General features: G+C 44.3%; 1 protein-coding gene across 1 annotated transcript in view; it reads left to right on the forward strand.

Annotated features, from left to right (window-relative positions):
* The window catches only part of LOC105498803 (SHC adaptor protein 3), a 167,086-nt gene that overhangs the window by 93,163 nt on the left and 52,571 nt on the right, over positions 1-21,352 (forward strand). The window contains exons 3-6 of the mRNA XM_011771150.2: positions 9,468-9,531; positions 12,131-12,250; positions 16,123-16,176; positions 20,750-20,801. Coding sequence (XP_011769452.1) covers positions 9,468-9,531; positions 12,131-12,250; positions 16,123-16,176; positions 20,750-20,801 — 290 coding nt within the window. The remainder of the gene's footprint in view (positions 1-9,467; positions 9,532-12,130; positions 12,251-16,122; positions 16,177-20,749; positions 20,802-21,352) is intronic.

Raw genomic sequence — 21,352 nt, forward strand, 5'->3', positions numbered from 1 at the left:
ATGTCTGGCCCCCCTTCCCATCAGGACCTGAACTAGTTTTTCAGGTTTACTTTGGAATACTCTTGACTAAGAGGAAAGGTCAATTCAGTTGGTTGGTGGACTTAGAATTTTATTTTCGGTTTACATCGTCTAGAATTAGTATATAATAATAATATTTTATCATTGCCTTACAAATGCCTAAAATAAAATGTCAACAAGGGAGGAACTTTTTGAATGAGCAAAGTGGACCACCACAAGAAGCAGGCATGTGGGATCCCCTGGCCCTCCCTCCCACACTGATTGCCTGAGCTCTGTGATGGACCTGGTCCCCCTACAGGCACCGCAAGAGCAAGAGGAGGAGCTCCTTAAAAGGGCCTCCAAGCTGCAGGGAGGCCATCTGACATCACACTTCTGTTTTCCTCTAAGCACTGCTTGGTGAAGGGAGGGGAAAGTTCTGATTTTTTCTGATTTGCTCTGGTTAGTCTCACAGAGTATATTAGTTCCTCCCAATGTAGGGGCCAGTGCTGGAGAAATTATGCTATGATGAGGTGGTCTTCACCCTAGGAATCAGAGAAACATGTTAGGCTTCTTGGATGAAAGAACTTCTGGTATTTGCTGATTGACGACATTTACTATTATGTGTTTGACTTTGTTGCCATCAGTTTCCTTGATTGGAAAATAGGAAAATTAGTTTTAATTCCAGTTCTCCTGTGGACTTCCTGAGGGTTTGTACCTCGTAGCCAAGAACATCTGGAGCCCCTTGATGCACACATATGTGTCATGTGGGTGGATGGGTGTGTGCATGTATGGTGGAACCCATGGTGGTGAGGAGGATGCGCAATCACCCCATGGGCCACGTATGTGTATGTGTATATATTTATTGTGTATATGTGTATATATTTATTTGCATATAAAATTTTCTTAGGATCAATGCATGTGCCCCCAACAACTGAAAGATAACATGCACAAGCAGCTTTGATATGGATACTGTGTACTGTGAAATATGTTTGGTCTTTGTCCTGTTTGCTGGCATACACTAAAAGATTCTGACATCTTTGGAATCTTCAGAGTAATGTGTCTTTTTGTATGCTAATGAGGTGACTGGTGGCTGGGGGCTTGTCACAGGAAAAATCAAGGCAGGGTTAGAGGGTTGGGACTTCCAGCCCCATCCCCAATCTCTGGAGAGGGGAGAAGGGCTGAAGACTAAGTGATCACCAATGGTTAATGATTTAATGAATCATGCCTATATGATCAAAGCCTCTATAAAAACCCAATAAGACTGGATTCAGTGAGCTGTCAGACAGCTGAACATGCAGAGGATCCTCTCTAGGGCGTCACATCCTGGGAGGGCATGGAAGCTCCACGCTCCTTCCCCCATACTTCATCCTATGCATCTCTTCATCTGCATCCTTTGAATAAACCAGTAAATGTGTTTCTCTGAGTTCTGTGAGCCATTCTAACAAATTAATTGAACCCAAGCTGGGGGTGGTGGGAACCCTGATTTGTAGCCAGTCAGTCAGAAGGAGAGGTAGAATAAACTGGGACTTTGTTTTACCCCAGTAGGATTGAGATTGGCATCGGAAGTGGGGCACAGTCCTGGGGACACTGAGCCCTCAGCCTGGGGATCTGAATTGGAGGACACCCAGCTGGCATCTACTGTAGAACTGATGGCTTGTTCAAGCAGTGATGTGACAGCAAAGGAAAATAGTTTTGTTTCTTCCGTGGAGATATTGATGATGGTAACATGAATGGTTAATTTGCATGTGCCCCATGCCAGGGTCTGTTAATGCTAAGTTTTATAGATTCATAGATATGTCATTTAACCCTCACAGAAAGCCCCCAGTGCAGGTTTGATTGTTAATCATTTATACAGATCCAGGGCTGTATGGAAGCCCTTGCTGTAAGTCTGGAAATGTGGTATCCCGAGGGTTTTATTGAGGAAGGAACTTGTGTGGTTGCTCACTGGGCAGTCCTCGCCAGGTTGATGAGGAGGCGTTTGGAAAGCATTTCTACGACTCTAATGCCTTGAGGGTTGATGAGCCCTGTGTCCTTATTTTGGAGAGCCAATGTGTGTCTTTGGGAGGTGGGTTCAGTGTTACCTTCTGCAGGTTTGTGCCCCAGGAAAGCCTTGTATGAAGCTGAATTAAACAGAAACTGGATGGAAACCATTAGGTCCCTGAGTGGAACAACTATGGACAACATGTCTGCGTGGATCAGGACTGCCCATCAGGGCTACATTCGGAATCCTGTTGTCTCAGCCTATTTTTAGTGGCCTCTGAGACCTGTATCTGTCCACCTGCAGAATCCTAAGGAAAAAGACGTTATTGGGAAGATTTTATTGGCACATTTCTTCACTGCCTCAGGGATCTGGCATGGGGAACTGCGAGAGCATGGGAGACAGACTGGCCTCTCCATCTTAGAGCCATCTGACTGCCTTGGCTGAGGAAAGCACCTGAAATGATTTAGCTGCCATTTTACAAGGAAGAGTGAAAAGAAGGCTGAGGGAAGACACCAGGGATTCAGCCCAGGTTTACGTGGTTCAGTCAAGACTGGTGCAAAAGGGAGACGCCGTGATGGAGACTTGCCCTGAACTTCATGGGACGCACACAGAATGCCTTCAGAGCACTTAGAACAAGTCCCAGCCTGGTGTCAGGCCCCACAGTGGTCCCCTTTGGGGCCAAGATTGCTCACTTCACCTGTATTCATGCTTTACGACTAAGGAAGCAGATTTCAGTGGAACTGAGATCTTTAAAACCTGTGGCATTTGATCTCACAAAATGCATCTTTCCCAAAAGATAAGTAATTCCTAAAAGCTGGCAGTGAAGACAGGTGTGTGCAGGGTTTCCATGGGTCTCTGGATTCCACACTGTGTTGGGCAGCCCCGTCCAGCCCAGTCCAGCTGCTCACGGGTCCAGCACCTTGGTGGTCCAGCTTCTCAATGGCTCATCTGAGGGACATGGCACCATCTCCCTCAGGGTGCAGCACAGATTGGAGGTTCCTTCCTCATTGCCTGAGAACTTGCTCATTTACGAAATTGTGGGAAAACTGAGTGTGGATTTCTCCCCTTGATTGGCATATCAGCATCAGGAAGCAGTCAATTTGAGAGCAGAAGGCTTATTCTAACCCAACTGTTAGAATTCTAAAGGAGAAAACAAACTCAATGAAAGTTTTGTAAGAATAAAGTAAGTCTCTGATCTGTCCAGTGAGGATGCCTGTGACATGACTTGTGACCTCAAGTGAACTTTATTAATTACTTAGACCATAGAAGGAAAATTAGCCTCAATTTTTGTCTCTGTTGGGCTTTACTTTTTTGGTTAATACATTCTTAGTAATCCCAAGAGCTTATCTTTCACTTTGTGAGATCTCTTTCAGCATGGCTTAGGAATCTCTTTCCTAGTTTCATTATTTGGGCTTTTATGTGAATATATAGGATACTCTTTTTGGCATCTGTTTAATAATTACCAAACAGTATTTATTTACACCTATGTGTATATTTAAACACCTTTTTGGAGTAAACCAAAGGCTGAGGCACAGAATGAGGTCTCAGGAGAATGCTGGGATTATAATGGCACCAGTGAACTGCTAAGGTGTAAGGGAAGTCAATTTCTCCAACGGTGTGCAGATTCTGAAATCCATGGCTCTTTCGTTATGTCTGCAACATACAAGATTGAAGTGATTTCAACACATCTTGGTCAAATGACTTTTTTAAAAATCAGGTTTATGGTATTTTTGATGCCTTTTATTTCTGACTCTCAGTTTCTCTGAATGGTTTGGTTATGGCTAGATGCTTAGCGTGCAGGAACTGGGAAATTAATCTGCTTGGCTATGGATGAAACTGGGAAGAAACCATTGGTTCTGTGTCCCTCTGCCCTTGAACTCTCACTCCTGGTGCCTGGGCTCCTACGTGCCCTCGACCTGGCCTGGCAGCCTCCCAGCTCTGTCCCCGCTGCAAATCCAGCTCTCAGATATAGTCTACCTGGTGTCAATAGCTTCAGGATGGAGAAAATGACCCTCCGGCAAAAGAGAGAGTCCGTTCCCACGATGAAAGAGTGAGTCATCTGTGGGCCCGCCCTCAGCATCAGTCTCCGTAATGAAGCAGGTCTGTGGGCTTCTTCTCCAAATGGTCTTCTTTTCGTTTTCACTCTCAAAATCCCAGTCTGGCCATCACAACATCAGTAACTTCCCAGCTCATCTCCCTGTCTGCACACTGCGGCTATTTCTATCATATCAGGGTCTTCTAAAAAGGCATTGGTTGTTTCCTGCTCCTTGCATATCCTGAAATGCCTCTAAGACCTGAATCAGAAACCTCCATGACTCTGCCTGTCTCCCAGGATTCTGCACACCTGGCCCCAGCCAGCTGGCGCTCCTGCACATCCACCATCCTGCTGTGCTCCTTCCTGGTCTGGTTTGTATTTTTATAGGATCTTCCTCAACTGCCTCTTTCAGCACCTGCTTCTTTGGCGTTGAGCCTTATTTGCTGACCAGGTAACTGACCTCTTGCTACTCTGAAAGGTAGAATCGCACATTCCAGTCCTTCATAGTACACATGTGACTGTGTTATCCTGTCTCCTCCACTACTCTGAAGGTTTCTGGGGAGCACAGCCTGGCTCACCTTCCCCATGGAGGCAGGACTGTGATAGGTTTGGTGTGTGGCTGGTAAGGGTGGGGTGAGAGCTGCCGGGTGGACCACGGTGCTGTTTTCTGCCCTGGGAAGACAGGAGAGAAATATTTTTGTTGGGGAAAATTAAGGCTGGGTTTGAAAACATCAAGTTTGTGATGATTTTAAGACACTGAAGCGGAGCTAGCAATTGGGTGTGGTATCTATCTGTAAAATTCTGGTACTCGGAGATGAGTGGCCAGTGGGGAAGGTGGGTGAGCTGCCGGCCGCTGAAGCTTTCAGAGCCCAGAGACCCTGAGGCTCCTTCACACAGGAGGGTGGGAGGCAACCGCAGGGTAAAATGGGACTCTGGTTAAGTTTGCCTGGAGTCCATGGGGCATAGGATGACTCCAACTGTTCAAGGGAGGGCTGGCCCTCCTACAAAGGGCTTGGAAAGAGGAGTGATAATCTATTTTGCTGTACTTTGCCCAACCCTCACCCCAAAGTTATACAGCAAAAAGAGCAAGTCCTTAGTGCCCTGTCAGTCCTCCCATGGAGGAGGGGCAGTGGTTCTTCTGGCTTCAGAGTCAATGAGGGGCTTAGGAGATGACCAAGACTTTGACACGTGTCACCAGGGCCTGGGTGGCCCCATGGACTGATGTCTGACTCACACAGAGAAGCATGCAGCAGGAGTGGCTGTGTTTGAGGAGAAACTGCCCTCCTGCTATAGCCCAGCAAAGGTGCTGGTTCCAGGGACGGGTACCCATGTAGCCCAGTCGGCTTTCTGCTGATGACAGGAGCAATGTCACCAGCAAGAAGCTGGAGCTCCCCACTGGTGTGGATGCTGGGAGGGAGTGGGTATGTGGGGTGAAGATCAGACACTGTCCATCTCACCCATGGGCACCTCCCTGCTCCTGGGGAGGAGTCTTCAAATAAAAAAAGGAAAGTGTCCCTGAGAGGAGAGGGGTTGTGTGGAGCCCTGGAGGGGAGGTGCGCACCATGGCTTAGAGCCTGGAGATTTAGTCTCAAAGGAGACAAGTAACTTACACAGGGCATGGGGGCGGGAGGACATCCAGGAGCACCAAGGGGGTCGCCTGTTTCCCTGCAAGGTACTACCAGCCTGGCCAGAGGGCTCAGCACTGGGGCTGTCAGTGTCACCTCTCCATCCCTGACCTCTCTGTATCCACCCCCTGCAGTCATCCCTACCTCACCAAGGGGTCAGGAGCTGCAGCTGGAAGGTTAGGAGGCCTTTTCTTCCGTGGCCACCTGGAGGTTCCCTAGGTAGGCCTTAGGGAGGGAGGAAGAGAGGTTTAAATGAAGGTCAGGGTTTTTACTGTTCTGCTGGGCCTGGACGTGTTTATTACTAAAAATAGATAAATGGGGTTACACTAAGTGATGGAAGACTTTTTCTTGTGTGGAGGCGAGTGGATTAGATTCAAGCCTCCGTCCAGCTCAACAAGGAGCAGGGCCCACTGAGTGCACTGAATTAGAAAGGACTAAGGGAGTGGGATAGTCTTATTGTACCAGCACACACTCACTCAGGGTCCTGGTCACACAGTGGCCAGAAGAGGAGATGAGCAGGGGGAGGTTTAGAGGCTGGAACTTTAGAGTTTCAGGGTTCTTAGAGGAGGCAAGAAGCTCACACAGGGTATGGAGGTGGGAGGATATTACAGAGCACTGAGAAGAGTGCCTGCTTCCCTGCAAAGGACTGTAAAGCTTCAATCTTTGGCTATGAAAATAGAATTTCAGTCCAGGCTTTAATCTACATTCTGGTTATGATTAAAGTTGAGTATATTTTTGTGTTTTTCGGAGCCATGCATATTGCCTTTCCTGAGAACTCTTTATCCATATCCTTTGCTCTGCCCTCTATTGGGCTTTTGATAGTGTCCTTGCTGACTTTTATTAAGACAATTACTTTGTTGACTGTGAAATGTAACATATTTTCTTGTCCATAATTTTTTTTACACTATTGAGTGTGTCAATATTTTTCTTTTATGGCGTCTGGATTTTGTAACATCTGTCCACTAAAAGATAATTTTAAAATATTCTTCCCAGTTTTCTTTTACTACTATCATCGTTTCATTACAAATGAATTCAATTTGTGACCCAGCTATAATTTATTTGCATATAAGGCAAGAGATAGGAGCCCAACATAATTTTTTTCTGGGTAGCTGTCCACTCACTGAAATGCTGCTTCTTGGGTAACTCTTTCTCTGCGGATGTGCGTTGATCCATGCCAGTCACATAGACCATTCTTTGTGGGGCCTTGGGATGGGCTGTAGTGAGATGGATGAGGAGGGAGAAAGATGCTACTACATGATTTCAAAGAGTCCAGTTCTGAAGGGAAGATGGTGAAATCATGACGACAACGAGGTTTCACATCTGGCGGTTGGGCTGGCTTCCGAGACTTTCAGATGACCACGGAGGTTGCCAAATGTCCCATTTTCATATTAGCCGAGTTCTGAGGTCATTATTTGGCTCACAGAAACAAGGTCATACTGAACAGAATGTTAAGAAGCAATCCCTATGATTAAAAACAGGGCAAAATTGGTACCTGAGACTCAAATGGGGATTAAGTGGAATTACATAAAGCTAAATAATGATTGCTAAACGAACAAATTGAAACAGTACTGCTTACCAAAATGTACTGCACTTAAACAGCGAGAAGGGGAATTGAGAATAGTTACATTTAAAATTAGATTTTGGAGTTAAAGTAACTCATTCCAGGCATCTAAATATTGCAGTTATTAATAGTTATGCTGCATTTCTATTTCAAACAGAAATAGATACCATCAGCGTGGTTGAAATGAGAATTCACACACGCGTGTTATCGTATGAGCATTAGGAAGGAATTTATGCCAGTGATGAAAAGAGAACATTTTTCTAAAAAGCAGTTTCATTTGAAAACTCCTTTGGGGATTCTAAAGGCTCACAAGTGGGATCCTTAGGATTTTCCCTGAGGACACGAGCTCTGAGAAATGTTTGGAACTTCTTCTATCTGCAAATGTGCGCTGAGACCTGTGCACTCCGTTCTGTGTGAAAAGGTATTGGAAAGAAATGTTAACTATTTTCAGAGCTTTGTAATTCCTTCTAACTGGTGATGAATAGTTTCTACCTCCCATCCCCCAAAGTAGCACAGAAGCAGCAGAGTCCTGTTGCAAGCTCCAGGGGCTGACTAAATGAGACATTTGGAACCGTGTGTCTTTTTGGATAACTATCCTTAGAGTCTGATTTTTTTCTTTTAGACTCCATGTCGGTGGATGGTAAAATAAATACGGTGCTTATTAGGAATATTTATGGAGTGATTAAAGGGAGACACTTCCCCATATAATATCTTTCTACCCTGCTGGAACCATCAGAGGTTTAGCTGCCTTGCTCAACTAAGTATGTCTCTTTAATGTAAGAAATACAATGCAGAGATTCACTGAACTGGTTTTCTAAAAATTCAACAGATAAAATATACATAATAGGTTTATATAGGTCTTAAAGAGACAATTTGACCTTCTTTAATAAGAAGTTAGCTTTTAGAAAGTACTTTAGATGATACGTGATTGGTCACTTTGATAGAAACACAGTTAGAATATTATTATAAAATGAATAGAAGTAAGCATAAACATCAAAAACATTTGTTTCTTGCTTCACTTTTTCCACGTCATGATGATTCATTGCCTACGGTTTTCCTGGCATCTGAGTTTTAGGAAAAATGTTTCCTTCCCTGCTCTCTACAATGAATTGAATGGCAAATGGGAAGCTTGTCCTAACAGTCAGTCACCTAACTGATATGGACATATTTCTGTTAAAAGCACTGTGTTGTTATGGTGATTATTTTTCGTCCACATGGTAGAAATTAATTTGAAGAAGTATTGAACCTAGAAAGTTTATAGAATGTTTCTGAGGACCTGTTATCTTCTGTCATTCACCGTGTCTCCAAGTCCCTGTGATTTTTTCTATGTACTAGTATTTTCCCTTCCATGTGTGAGTGGGAAGGGTCACCAGCTCTTTTCTGGACCCCTAACTTGGAGCCATCTTTGCCCACCTCCCAGGCATTTCTCACTTAGGCTGGGTCATGAGATTGCGCTGTGTTTCCTCTCCAGCATCCCCTTCCTGCCACCCTAGCCCTCAGCTGCAACAATCCTGTCTTGCTTCCTCTCCCTCTGGGACCCTCCTGCCCCCATGCAGAACCATGTGTTGGACTCATGCCCCCTGGCCACTCAGTACCAAGGCACTCTGCCTCCTCCACCAGGACCATGCCTGCACGTCCCAGCAGCCTCACCAGTGCTGTTCCATGGAACTGCCCTGCACATCACCTCACTGCTGGCTCCTTTATACACCCTGCAGTTCCTCTTCTCCTTCCAACCCCTCTTGATTTTGTGAGATTCACTAACCACAGAAACTGTGAATAAAACTCAGATGACCACGTTTCTTTTGATTACATTCTAACTCACTTAAGAAGGATCTTGATCAACCGAGGTGGTTGATTAGGTTTGGGCCTGATGTCCTGACCAAAGTCATGGAGACCGACAGCATCACGGTGTCGGGAAGAGTGTGTTTTAGGGTGCTGACTTACAAAAATAGAATCTTAGCAAAATGTAAAAAAAAAAAAAAAAAAAAAAAAAAAAGTGTAGCATTGACACAGATGACACTGTTAGCATCCAGCCACTACAACAAAGAGAACTAGAATATTGCCAGGAGAGGTTTTATGATGACCTGTTTGCATTTTGTTTAGTTTTGTGTTTTAGAAGAAGAGTTGGATGACTTCCAAATTGGCAGGTCTCTTTTCTATACTGAAATAAACGGGCAGTTATTTTCTTTGGATGTGCAAGTGTAGCATCTCTGGGTTCCATAATCCTGACCAACACATGATAAAATGGCTTTTTCTTCCTGTCCTAAGGGAAGCCATCAGCCGTGTCTGTGAAGCTGTCCCTGGTGCCAAGGGAGCCTTCAAGAAGAGAAAGGTACTGTCCTCAATGCTCTGTGTCTAACTGTGTCTCCTCCTTTGCTTCCTCTTTTTCGCCACTCGGTATCTTCAGTCACACAGAATTATTCAGTGTCCTCTTTCTGTGGCCTGGCGCTTGCTACTTCTAAAAGCAGAAAGGGCTTAGATTGCTTTCTGTCTCATGTGCTTGAGGACGGTTAGCTGTCCCTGTCTCGGAAGTAGACACCCTGGCTACTCACTCACTGTGGCATAAACTGAAGACAGTGATAACAACAGACACTTAAAACAGGGTCAGGCTTTCCTTTAAGCACTTTGAATACATCAATTCACTTAATTACAACAACTGAGGTAGATATCCCCAGTGGTGTGCTGGTAAGTGTTTAACAACCAGCTCTCCAGGTTGGGCAGGGGAATGAAAAGTAGAGTTTGTAGCATTTTCTGATTTCTGTGATGCCAGTACTTCTACTGTGGCTGATTTCAATTTCTCCAAATGATATCCCTCAAAGACAGAGTCGGGAAGAGATATGTGGTAGCTCATGGTTACATAATGTTTCCACCATACAAGTACCGTGGGCATCAATAACTTGGAAAGCAGTTAGTAGTTAATGCAGCAAAAGAATTAGGAAGTGATGTGTGTTGAGCATTTATTGTTTTTTTTTTTGTTTTTTTGTTTGTTTTTGAGACAGAGTCTCGCTCTATCCCCCAGGCTGGAGTGCAGTGGCATGATCTTGGCTCACTGAAATCTCTGCCTCCTGGGTCAAGCGATTCTCCTGGCTCAGCCTCCCAAATAGCTGGGATTACAGGTGCACGCCACCATGCCCAGCTAATTTTTGTGTTTTTAGTAGAGATGGGGTTTCACCATATTGGCCAGGATGGTCTCAATCTCTTGACCTTGTGATCCACCTGCCTCGGCCTCCCAAAGTGTTGGGATTACAGGCGTGAGCCACCATGCCCGGCCCTGTCATCTGTTTTTTTTTTTAAAGGTAATTTATTTAACTGTAAGTTTACATACATTCATTTTTAATACAACTGTGATTAATCGTCAGATTATAAAATTCTGAAAAATTAATAATTGGCTCCCATCAGCTGAGCCAAGCCAGCACTAGAATACCACTGGATACCCCCATATTACAGACAACCACAACTGTGGCACGGAGGGGAAAGGCCGCAGTGTGAGTAGATGTTGTCTGAGAGCAAGCTCAGAGGTCTGGGCTCCACAGGCTGCGTGTTCAAACACTGCACTAGGACTTTTCATCCTGAAGATATTTGAGCCAGAAGGAAAAAAAAAAGCCTGGATTAGGAGAAACCATGAAAACCTCTTCATTTAAGTGTCTAGTGAAGACCCAGCAAAATCCACAATCAAGGCTTTTCTATGCCTAACCTGAATTGTGGCGAAAATGTCCTTCAAAGAACCTCTGAATCTGCCCCGAGGCTGCCCGTTCCTGATCCAGATCATCTGGACAGCTGCGTGTGTGGCTCTGCTGATCCCAGGCTCAAGCTTGTTTCTGTCTTCAGGTCTTGGGGACTTTCATGCATCCACAGGGCAGCTGGGTTTCCGGCAGAGAACTCTGAATGAAGATTCAGATGTGCCAGCCTGTGTTCTGGCCAGTCCATGGGGAACCAAGCAAGGCTCCAGAGTCTCCACTACAGGAACTAGGACAGCGACTGAGAACGGAGAAGTGGGAATCTCATCTTCCAGGTCCCAGCTCATCCTGGGGCACCCTCATGGTTCTCTTGGTGGAAACAATGCCCATTTTTTGGCTCTACCCAGAATCTCATGGGTGGGGCCTCAGCATCTCTGTTTTTAAATAGCTCCTTCAGGAGATTAAAAAGGGTGTGCACCTGGTTAGGAACTAATTAGCATATCAAAAGATAAAGTGTTCTAATCCAAAAAGAAAGGATGGGTTGGTACCAAAGGGCCTTGCCCACCCAGGTACCCAGGAAAAAGGTCCCTGGCCCCAAAATACAGCTGTCAGTCCCCTGTAAGGACATTTCTGACAGGGTAATGGATGCACCAGTTACAGCCAGGCCATGTCTGTCTATCCTTGTGCTGGTTCTAGGCCCATGGGTTTCTAACAGGGCAGTTCATGAGAACCTTGACCAGAGAGAGTACGCCAAAAAATTTGTGGTCCATTCCCTTCGGCCACAAACATCCTTGCAGCTCTCTGGGATTCTTGTAATCCCCTAAAGCTGGCCTGCTTTAGTCTTCCTCTAAGTTAGTTTGACTCTTCCTCTGAAGTAGGTGTGATGATACCAGGTTGCTGAGCCTGCAAAATGCAATGGGCTTTCCCCAGGTTTATACACAAGGGCTTTCCCATGAGACACTTCCCAACAGGGCCAGGGAAAAGGCCTGGAAGACTGATGCCTCTGCCTGCCTGCAGGAGTTCTCACCTCAGCATTTGCATATTACATGGTTTATAATTTGCATGTTGCATGTTCTAAAATCTGCATATTAACTTTGGACCCCCGACTCCCAGCTTATTCATTTCACATTTTGTCTTCCTATGCCTAAGGAGGAAGGAACAATCAGTGAGAGTTTGGGGGTATGGCAAGCATCTACTTCCCCACCCTTTGAGATGGAAATGAAACAGCTAAAATAATGCTCTTCAATTTCACAGCCTCCGAGCAAAATGCTGTCCAGCATCTTGGGAAAGAGCAACCTCCAGTTTGCGGGAATGAGCATCTCTCTGACCATCTCCACGGCCAGTCTGAACCTGCGAACTCCGGACTCCAAACAGGTACATGGGTGCTCAGATCCCCTGTTCCTGCCCACAGCCCCAGCTGATGAGTGTTTGCAGGCGTCTTCCTTGCAGCTTTACTGAGCCCACATAGCATATGTTTGTGTCAAAGTTTTACTAGAGTATGAACTTTGGCCACTTTGAAGGATCACCAAGAGAATGATAAATGAAATCGGCTCTCTTTAATTCTGCTTTTTATTTCTTTGGAGGATAATGCATGAAATAATTTGTTTACATGCAATGTAAAAAACAAACAGACAAAAAAACAGATGTGTGTGCAAAGTCTCTTCTTTATGTCCTTATCCTTATTTTTTCTTTTACACCATATTTAATTGGTTTTACAGGCTATATTTTATTTTATTACCTTTGAAGTGGATGGCATGTAATGGTCTAATTGGTGATTTTTTTTTTTTTTCCTTTAGTGGCTCATTGTTTTGGAGCATCCTGTAGTACATACTGTTGTAGGGGTAATGAGAAGTGGTGTTGTCTATGGAATAGCCAGTGTGGAATGAATTTGGAGCTGACTGAGACACCACAGCCACAGTGTTAATTAAGGCTAATTTTATTGAGGATGGTTGCATTCCTGCACAGTGTCTATCTTTTAGATTTCTCTGATCTAGTCATCATTAATTTGTTTAGCTGGAAAAATGGGTGTTTGAGTAGCTATTTTAGCTACCAACAAGGCACTTCTGAAGGTCAAATGAGGCACAGGTGAAATGTTTGACCAGTATCCAGAGGGTGTGGAGTGTGGACTCCCCTTCCTTGCTCTGCTGTGGCTCAGCTTTTGGGGCTGGCAGTAGGAGCTGGAGCTCGGATGGGACCTCTCTATATAATACTATACCTGATTCCGACATTGTCACCAGGGATGCCGCAGTGACCTTTATGTTGCTATACATATTTCTATTGATTGACTTCCATATTCCCCAGGTTAGTGAGCAGCATCTCCAGCTTCGTTTATTCCTCCACCTGCTACCTAAGATGTTGAAATAAATCCTAGATCTAGCACAGAAATGGGAAGCAAAACCCAGGCTTTGTGTTGACATAACTAGATACCACTTCTCACTGCCTCCTGTTGTCCTCACAGGACTGATAGATAATTCCTTGTGTCTTTTTATCTTAACTTGTCTAAGGGACTAGTTCACTAGCACTGGAGATTGTGGATTCTGAATATTCATCAGGCTCAGCCTTTCTCTGGCACGGCCCAAGGCTGAGCTGTTCATGAAGGCTTGTGGGCTGGGCTCACCTCTGCACTCTCCTTCATGCCCAGAGCTGTTCCTTTCCTATGTCTCCTGGACCTTTTGTTTGGTCCTCAGACTCCTTAAATCTGTGGGAACTTCTCCCTGAACTCCCCTCCCACCTCAGTAAAACAGAAAACAAACTACAAGCAGTGGAATGAGACTGGGCTGGCCCTCTCTGTCCTGGAACATGGCAGCTGAAGCGGGTATCCAGTTCATGTTTTCCTGCCCTTGGTTTGGGCGGATGGGGCAAAGTGGCAGGTTCTGGACACCCAGGGGACTGGTAGTTTGGTTGATGAGTGTGTGAAGCTTGGGTGGGGGGCAAGCACACTGGGTTCTCACTCTCCCTTCCAGCTGACTTCTGAGCCCAGCTGTAGCAAACTGAGAACAGCCTGGCTAGACACTCCTTTCTCCATCCGATGAGACAGCAGCAAGACAACAGCCGCTCCCCTCTACAGAGTTCCAGGTGGAAATGAGACGCAACACCCTCAGGGTGAAACATGTGATTTAGGTCAATTAGCTCTAATTTTCTTACCCTGGTTTTCAATTTCTGTCTTACTCAAAGACATAACATACAACCACAGAATAAGGCTCATGCATCATGTCGATCAAACATGACTTTCATTTTTTTTCCCAAATCATAGCTTCCAATTTAATTTCCAAACTTCAGTTTTAGACCTGCCTTATAAGCAAAAATTAAATAAGCAAAAATGTAAAACTTTGGGAGCCATAGTTTATCATTTTCTGGTGATTGCTATTTTGTCACTGTTTTCTTAGGAGCCCTCTACCTTTGCGCCAGAGGGAAGATTCCAGAGAGCTGCAAAGGCCACTATTTTTAGTTTAACTCAGCTGGGGCTTGGGTGCAGCCTATGTAGCCAGCTTCATTTTCTATTCACTTATGTACTCAGGGGTTTCTAGATCCTGAGGTGTTGTAAGTGCCAATAACCAAAGTAGGCATTTAAAACTGTCTTATTTTCTATTATAATTCAATTATATTTTATTTCAAGTTTCACAGGAGCATGTTTAGACAAATCCCTGGGAAGTGTGATTATAGCCATGTAAATTCTGACTGCCTGCCCGAGGACAGGGGCCCAAGGGGACTCTGCAGAACTGAGCTTGGTTATGTTGGGATAGAGATGAGCTCTGTTCCCATCCCCAGAAATTTACTTCAATGTCATTACATTGTCTTTTAAAAGATAAAATTAGCGTGGAAGACTTATGTCACTTTTTAAATTTAGGGCAGCTTCTAATTTACTCAGTGTCTACTAAATTCCACTGTACGCTGCAGTTTATAAAGCTAATGGAAATTTCCCATTTTAAAATTAACACGGATTGTCTGCTCTGGATTTCACATTGATAAATTACAAGAGTGCTTTGGACAGTGCCGAGGTGAAATCTCGGACGCTGGCTTTCTAATTTATATGCACATGATACAAATGGGATAAAATGGAAGACGGGCCACATGTCCCCCCATTCTAGCTGTGGGTTCTGTATCGGAGACCCCAGTGTGTTTTTGGAAACATAATGTGTAAGTTGAGATATTTTGGTGTGTGGGTGAGACAGGTTCCTTCTGGAAGAGGCATGGTTGTTAAGACCCTAGCCTCGGGGTGGGCCTCCCTGTCATAAGCGACTCAAGGTCAGACATAACCAGACCCACACACATTTGTGTCTTTCCACAAGGTCAGACTTTCACTGAAGCTATTTTAGTAATAGAAACCATGAGCTACATGGAGTTCATTCCGTATCAGAGCTGTGGGCACATAGGCTGAAGCCACTCCCCAGGTCAGTCAACGTTGCAAACCATACTTAAGAGTATACTTAATCGGTATATAAATGTTACAGATTGACATTCCACAGCAAACCAAGTAACATTTAACATCAAGAGAAAAAGAGATAGGAGTAGGGGTTAATAAACCATTCTGGGGCAAGTGATGTGGACAAAGAGAGTGTCCTGGCTTGATCCAGATGGACAACATGTCTTGCAAGGAAGAGTCTTTGATGTGGGCAGAGCCTTCATTGGCAGATGCTGGCTGCTCATCACCAGTGACAGCAAGACGGAGTCTGTTAAGAAGGCTGTTTCAAGCTGGTGAAGTCCTGCTTTTTCTGACCAGAGTCCTCTGGTAAGCACTGATAGTAAAAGAATATACCTTTTTATGTCCTCATCTTGTTGGGTGCTATCTTTATTCATTAGGCAAACATCTGGTACCTGTTGGCATGTTGCTTCTTGAAATGTAAGATGGAGTCTTTTTCTAAGATGGAGTCACTTATGTTAAGGGTGCTCCATACACGCCCTGTGTTAGATCACAGCTCTGCTAATCACCAGCTGTCTTAATTTGAGCAAGCCACTTGACCCCTCTGGGTTCTGGCTCCTCACCTGTAAAGTGGGACGGTGATAGTTCCCACACCACAGGCTGCAGCGAGGCTTCACGGACGCTATTCTGGCAAAGCAGCTGGACAGCAGTCATCAGATTGTGAAAGGTGATCTATTACTATTACTTTTATAATCATTATTTTTATATAGGTACCAATTTTCAGGAAAACATGTCAATTTGTAATGCCTGCCAACAGACAGTTGCTTTTCCGAAATGTGGAAAGCGCAATAACAGCACATCTCGTTTCTTGTTTTGGGCCTGGCAGATCATAGCGAATCACCACATGCGGTCCATCTCCTTCGCCTCTGGGGGAGACCCGGTAAGTGCCCTTGGGGTTGGTCTCTTGCTCTTGTTGGGAATTTCTGAGAAGGGACCCCTGCTTCAAAAATACGCCTTGCAAGACACCGTAAAAAAAGTGAATTGTGATGCCAACAGATTTCCCCCTCCTGATTTCCCTAAAAGGTCTTCTTGGCCATCATTTTCTTTTTAGGGAAAACCTGTGACAAGAACCCCACCATTAGTTTTCATTTCGTTAGCCCAAAAGCTGTCAAAAATCCTGGAAGCACTGGCATTCTTACGAGGTGATGAAATAGTTCCCCCGGCCCCAGAGTTGCCGTGGGCTTCTCACGCTGTCACTCTGCTCTTGCCCTACTTTTTGTTTTTTTTATCTGACCTCCATATTAATATTTTAAGTCTGCCTGAAGAATGTAAATTTACTTAGTCTGCTCTGTTCATAAGCATTTAAAATCAGCGTTTTTCTCTCCTAGTGTAATACTGCAGCCTTTAATAGTTTGCTTTGCCAACAAGGAAGGAGTTGCAGAGACAGAGAGAGTAAGAGGGAGACTTGAGAACAGAATGAGAATGTTCTATTTTTGCTTCACATCTTTAATGAAGAAGGCGGAATAACAAGGGAATTTGCTTCCCACATTTGGGCAGGAATGCTACAAAGGATGTCAGCATTCAGCTTCAGAGTGGCCATGTCATCTAAACTGTACCGTCATGAAGGTGAACTCAGAAAACCACCTCCCGCTCCCGGGACAGAGTGGAATCCACACACACACTTCCTTTCTCTCTAATCCTTATCATTTCTTACATTTTATTGTAAGATGAAAGTCCTCATTGAGATGCATATTCAGAAAGTGGAAGTCTTCCCCAATTGAACTCATCCAATAGGGTCTCACTCTGTCGCCCAGGCTGGAATGCAGTGGCGCCATCACAGCTTACTGCAGTCTTGACGTCCCGGGTCCAAGTGATCCTCCCACTTCAGCCTCATAGGTAGCTGAGACTACAGGCATGCACCACCATGCCTGGCTAGTTTTTTTGTATTCTTAGTAGAGACAGGATTTCACCATGTTGCCCAGGCTGGTCTCAAACCCTGGGCTTAAGTAATCCACCTGTCTTGGCCTCCCAAAGTGCTGGGATTACAGGCATGAGCCACTGCACCTGGCCTAAGGTGCATTTCTTCAGATGCTGTCTATATGTATATGTCCACCTATTTCCAACCTAATTTGCAGTGGTTTTCTAATTCCTTGCCCCTTGTGATGTTTGGAACCATAGTTTCTTAAATTTGGAGGATAACCCAGTTTTGACATATAAAAGGCAGATGTCTTGTACATCTGCATTAATAGCTTCCTTCAAGAACTCGTCTTAAACCTGTCTTAATGTTGATATTATAAGTGAAAACACACATATCTAGATCGTTGGGAGCCAATTACATTGGCTTGTTTCAAAACTATTTTATTTTCAGGATGCACATAGGACTATACTTTTTTTTTTTTCAGATTTCCTTATCATCTCTTATTTTTTTTTAAAAAATTAGAAACATTTAGTAATCCTTAAAGTAATCCACAACCTGTTATATTTTCTGTGATTTCTTTTTTCTGGTTTATAATATGTCATAACACAGAACAGGAAGCCTAGTTACTTTCCATTGTAACCAATCCAAATGCATTTTATATTGTGCATGAGATTACATTCCAAACTGATTTGTAACCATGAATTTAGCACGTTATAATTGTTAGACATTTTTAATAAAGCTGACAATTCTATGTTCTAGTCCTTGTTCTCCTGCTAAGTGTACATGTCACTTATGACTTAGTGCCTCAGTTTACCCATTAGGAAAATGGTATTTTGAACTAGCAAGCAAGATAGACTAGAAAACTTCATTAATTCCCCTCTAAAAAGGGTATGCTGTAATTATAATCTACTGTAATTAGCAGTGTTAAAAGACCACCCCAAGAATGGCAGAACAATGGCCAGGCTCAGGGGTTCTTGGGGAGTGGGAACAGGGATAGAATAAATGCAGAACAGCACTTTGCAGCTCTGTCTTTGGAACTTAGTGTGCTTCCTGATGACAAGAACATTGTTTTGAATGGTAATATATTTTCCTGCTCTGCCAGAAAAGGATCAATACTGGCATCAGAAAAGCTTGGCCATTGACCATCTGAGAGACAGGGACATATTATGTCTCTCTATTCTCCCTCTTTACCCAACTTTGAGCCAGAGTAACAATGCAAAAGAAATTCCTTGTATTCATTACTAATGCTGACTCTAATTTTGTTACCTGAATATGTGCAAAAATAAATTAAAAATAAACTTCTTATGTTTATACTTTTTAGTTAACTCTAACCCCTACTTAAATTTGAAAGTCAAATACAAGTAAACATTGTAGGACCAATGACATTCAATGTAATACTGCTTTGCTATGATGGACAAAGTTCACTGAAACTAAATCTCCATTCTCAATGTGATGCTGGCCTGGCCACCATGGGGCAGAATTTTTTCAGTTCAATGTCTCTCCATTACCATAGGCACCTGGATGACTCAATTCTTCCACTAATTTCTTCTATTCAAGGAAAAACTTCAGTTGTACATCATGTACAAATGTAATGTCAATTTGCTTTATGTGGGCAGAGGAATCTACCCTGTGTCCTTTTCTTTCTAATTCTTTGAAAACCTAGCACTCATAATGTTGGAAACCCAGATGCAAATCCTGGCATTGAGATCGTATGCAGACCTTGATAACACAGTGGTCATCTAAATGATCCCAGATACTCTTGTATTAATTTTTAAGATAATCATGGAAATGAAAATAAAATTTTTTTTTAAATGCTGGTGACATCTCAAACACTGGAGAAGGCACCTGTCCAACCCTAGGGTTCTGTGGATTTCAGCTTGAAAAACCCTGGTGCTCTCTTAGATGCTCTCTAAGGATCCTTCTGACATTCACGTCTCGTGAGTTCAGGAAGTGTCTGTGATTACAAGCTGTCATCCTTGTTTTTGCCAATAACTTCAGATTCTGACCACATCCCCCTTGATGGAAATGACCAGAAGCCAGTTTGACCAGGTGGACAATCTTTCACTTCCCTTCCCTAGTCAGCCTGTGAATACACCAGGGAACGGTGTCCTGAGCAGAAAAGAAAACAACTTAGCTGAGCCACACCCTGCGGAATGACGGGGGAAACAGCACCATTATCTCAAGAGCTGCTGGAAGAATTCTGCACTGGTGTGGTCTTGTTGGGCTGTGTAAGATCCAGCGGGATGGGGTGTGGAGAAGTGCCCAGCACCACCCACCTGATCCTACAGCAGATGTCCCACAACAGTGACATGGCCGCCCCATACTCACTCTCTCCCTCATCCCTCTCTCCTTGGAGAGCTTTTGTAGGGCACTGTTGAGAGAGAAGGAGATGTCTCCTTTGCCCATAGAGAAAACAGTGGAGAAAGTCACAACAGAGCCTTTAGGTACTGGCAACATCGGGAGTCACCAATAAGCTGGTGAAGCCCTTCAAAGCAGTAACATATGGGAAATGTCTGCCAAAGTGGGGTAGACTTTTACCAGTTGCCCCACAGAGTGTTGAATGTTGAAAATATCAGCTTTGCAGAGGAGTCTTTTCTGCTTTCAAGAGTTAAGATAATTACTGGTTCCTCTGCTTATTTGTTTATGAATTAAAATGCACATGGTTGCCTTGGTCTACTTTTGAGGTTATCATTTCCCCTGTGCACTGATTACGTGAGAAGGCAGGCAAAGAAACTCACATTTCATACAGAAGGATGAGTCTTCTCAGTAGCGCTCATATTTTTAAAACATATTAAAGTATTAAGATCATTATTTATATCCAAGAAGAAAATAACCATTATGTCTCATCCACCATGAAGGCAGCATTTGCAGTCAGCCTTTGAACATCCACTCTGGTTTTCTTCTAGCCTAGCAGTTCTCAAAGTGTGGCTCCCAGAGCCACAGCAGCTAGAAACTTGTCAGAAATGCAAATTTTGAGTCCTTACCCCAGAACTACTACTGAATTGGAAACTCAGGGGTATGGCTCAGCGTTCTATTTTAACAAGCCCTGCAGGGGATTCTGATACCAGCTCAAATTGGACAACCACTGGTGTAGACAAAGCTGAGAGTAGTGGTTCTTAACTTGTGGTTCATGTTACAGTCACCTAGGGAGCATCTAAAAACTAACGCGCAGGCCTCACATCCAAACCAATTAAATCGGATTGTGTGCACGTTGGAACGCAGGTATCAATGTTTTTAAAGCTTCTCGAGCGATCCAACATGCCTTTTCTCCTTGCTGCTCAAAGTGTGAATGGACTTCTAACCAGCTCCCGTGGGATACTGAGACACTGCGGCCTCAGTATACATGGAAACTGGTTAGAAGTGCAGGACCTCAGACCCTACCCCAGACTTGCTGAGTCAGAGTCTACAATGTGAGCCCTCTGGGTGGTTGCTACCCACATTATATAGTTTGAGTCTTCTGTGGGCTGTTTCTTAGGCAGCATTTGATACTTTTGGTGGTTGAGTCCTTCTAAGCTCACTGGTTTGTGCTCTGTGTCCCTCACTGTGTGTTCTGTCACTTGTGATTAGTGATATAGACATCTTTTTTCTTTAACAGGACACAACTGACTATGTTGCATATGTGGCTAAGGACCCTGTTAATCGCAGAGGTAAGCAGTGCTTGACCCCTATAATCTCTCATTTGTGTATAGCCAGCCTTCACATTCTATATGAGCTGGTCCTCATTATCTCAGCCCCCTCCCGACCAATGAGCAGTGCCATCTTGTATTACTAAGGATGAATGAGGTTTGCAAGGATTGTAGATCGCCTGGCTGAGTTAGGAGGTACTGGACCTCTCTGACCACCAAACACACACCTGTATCCAGATAGCTGGTTTGGTACAATTGATTTACACACAAACAGCCCCTGCCCATATTCTGACAGTGGCCTCGGTTACACCTGGAAGACCACCTGCTGCCCGTCCTCCTGCCGAGCTTCAGCTCCCGGGGTGTGCCCAGTGCCCAGTAAGCCACGCAGAGCTACTTCACTCTGCCCTGCCAGCCCTAGAGGCCAGTGTCCGAGCTCAGGTGCTGTCTGCTTATACCCCTTTCAGCTTCTAAGTCCTTAGGCACAGGCTAGATGGGGGAAGTCATTTATAAAGACAAAGCCCATTGGATGGTAGCATGGCTGGGGTGGGTGGGACTGACCAAGGTGCACTACC

The sequence above is a fragment of the Macaca nemestrina genome, chromosome 14 (genome assembly GCF_043159975.1).
Source record: "Macaca nemestrina isolate mMacNem1 chromosome 14, mMacNem.hap1, whole genome shotgun sequence".
Classification (NCBI taxonomy): domain Eukaryota; kingdom Metazoa; phylum Chordata; class Mammalia; order Primates; family Cercopithecidae; genus Macaca; species Macaca nemestrina.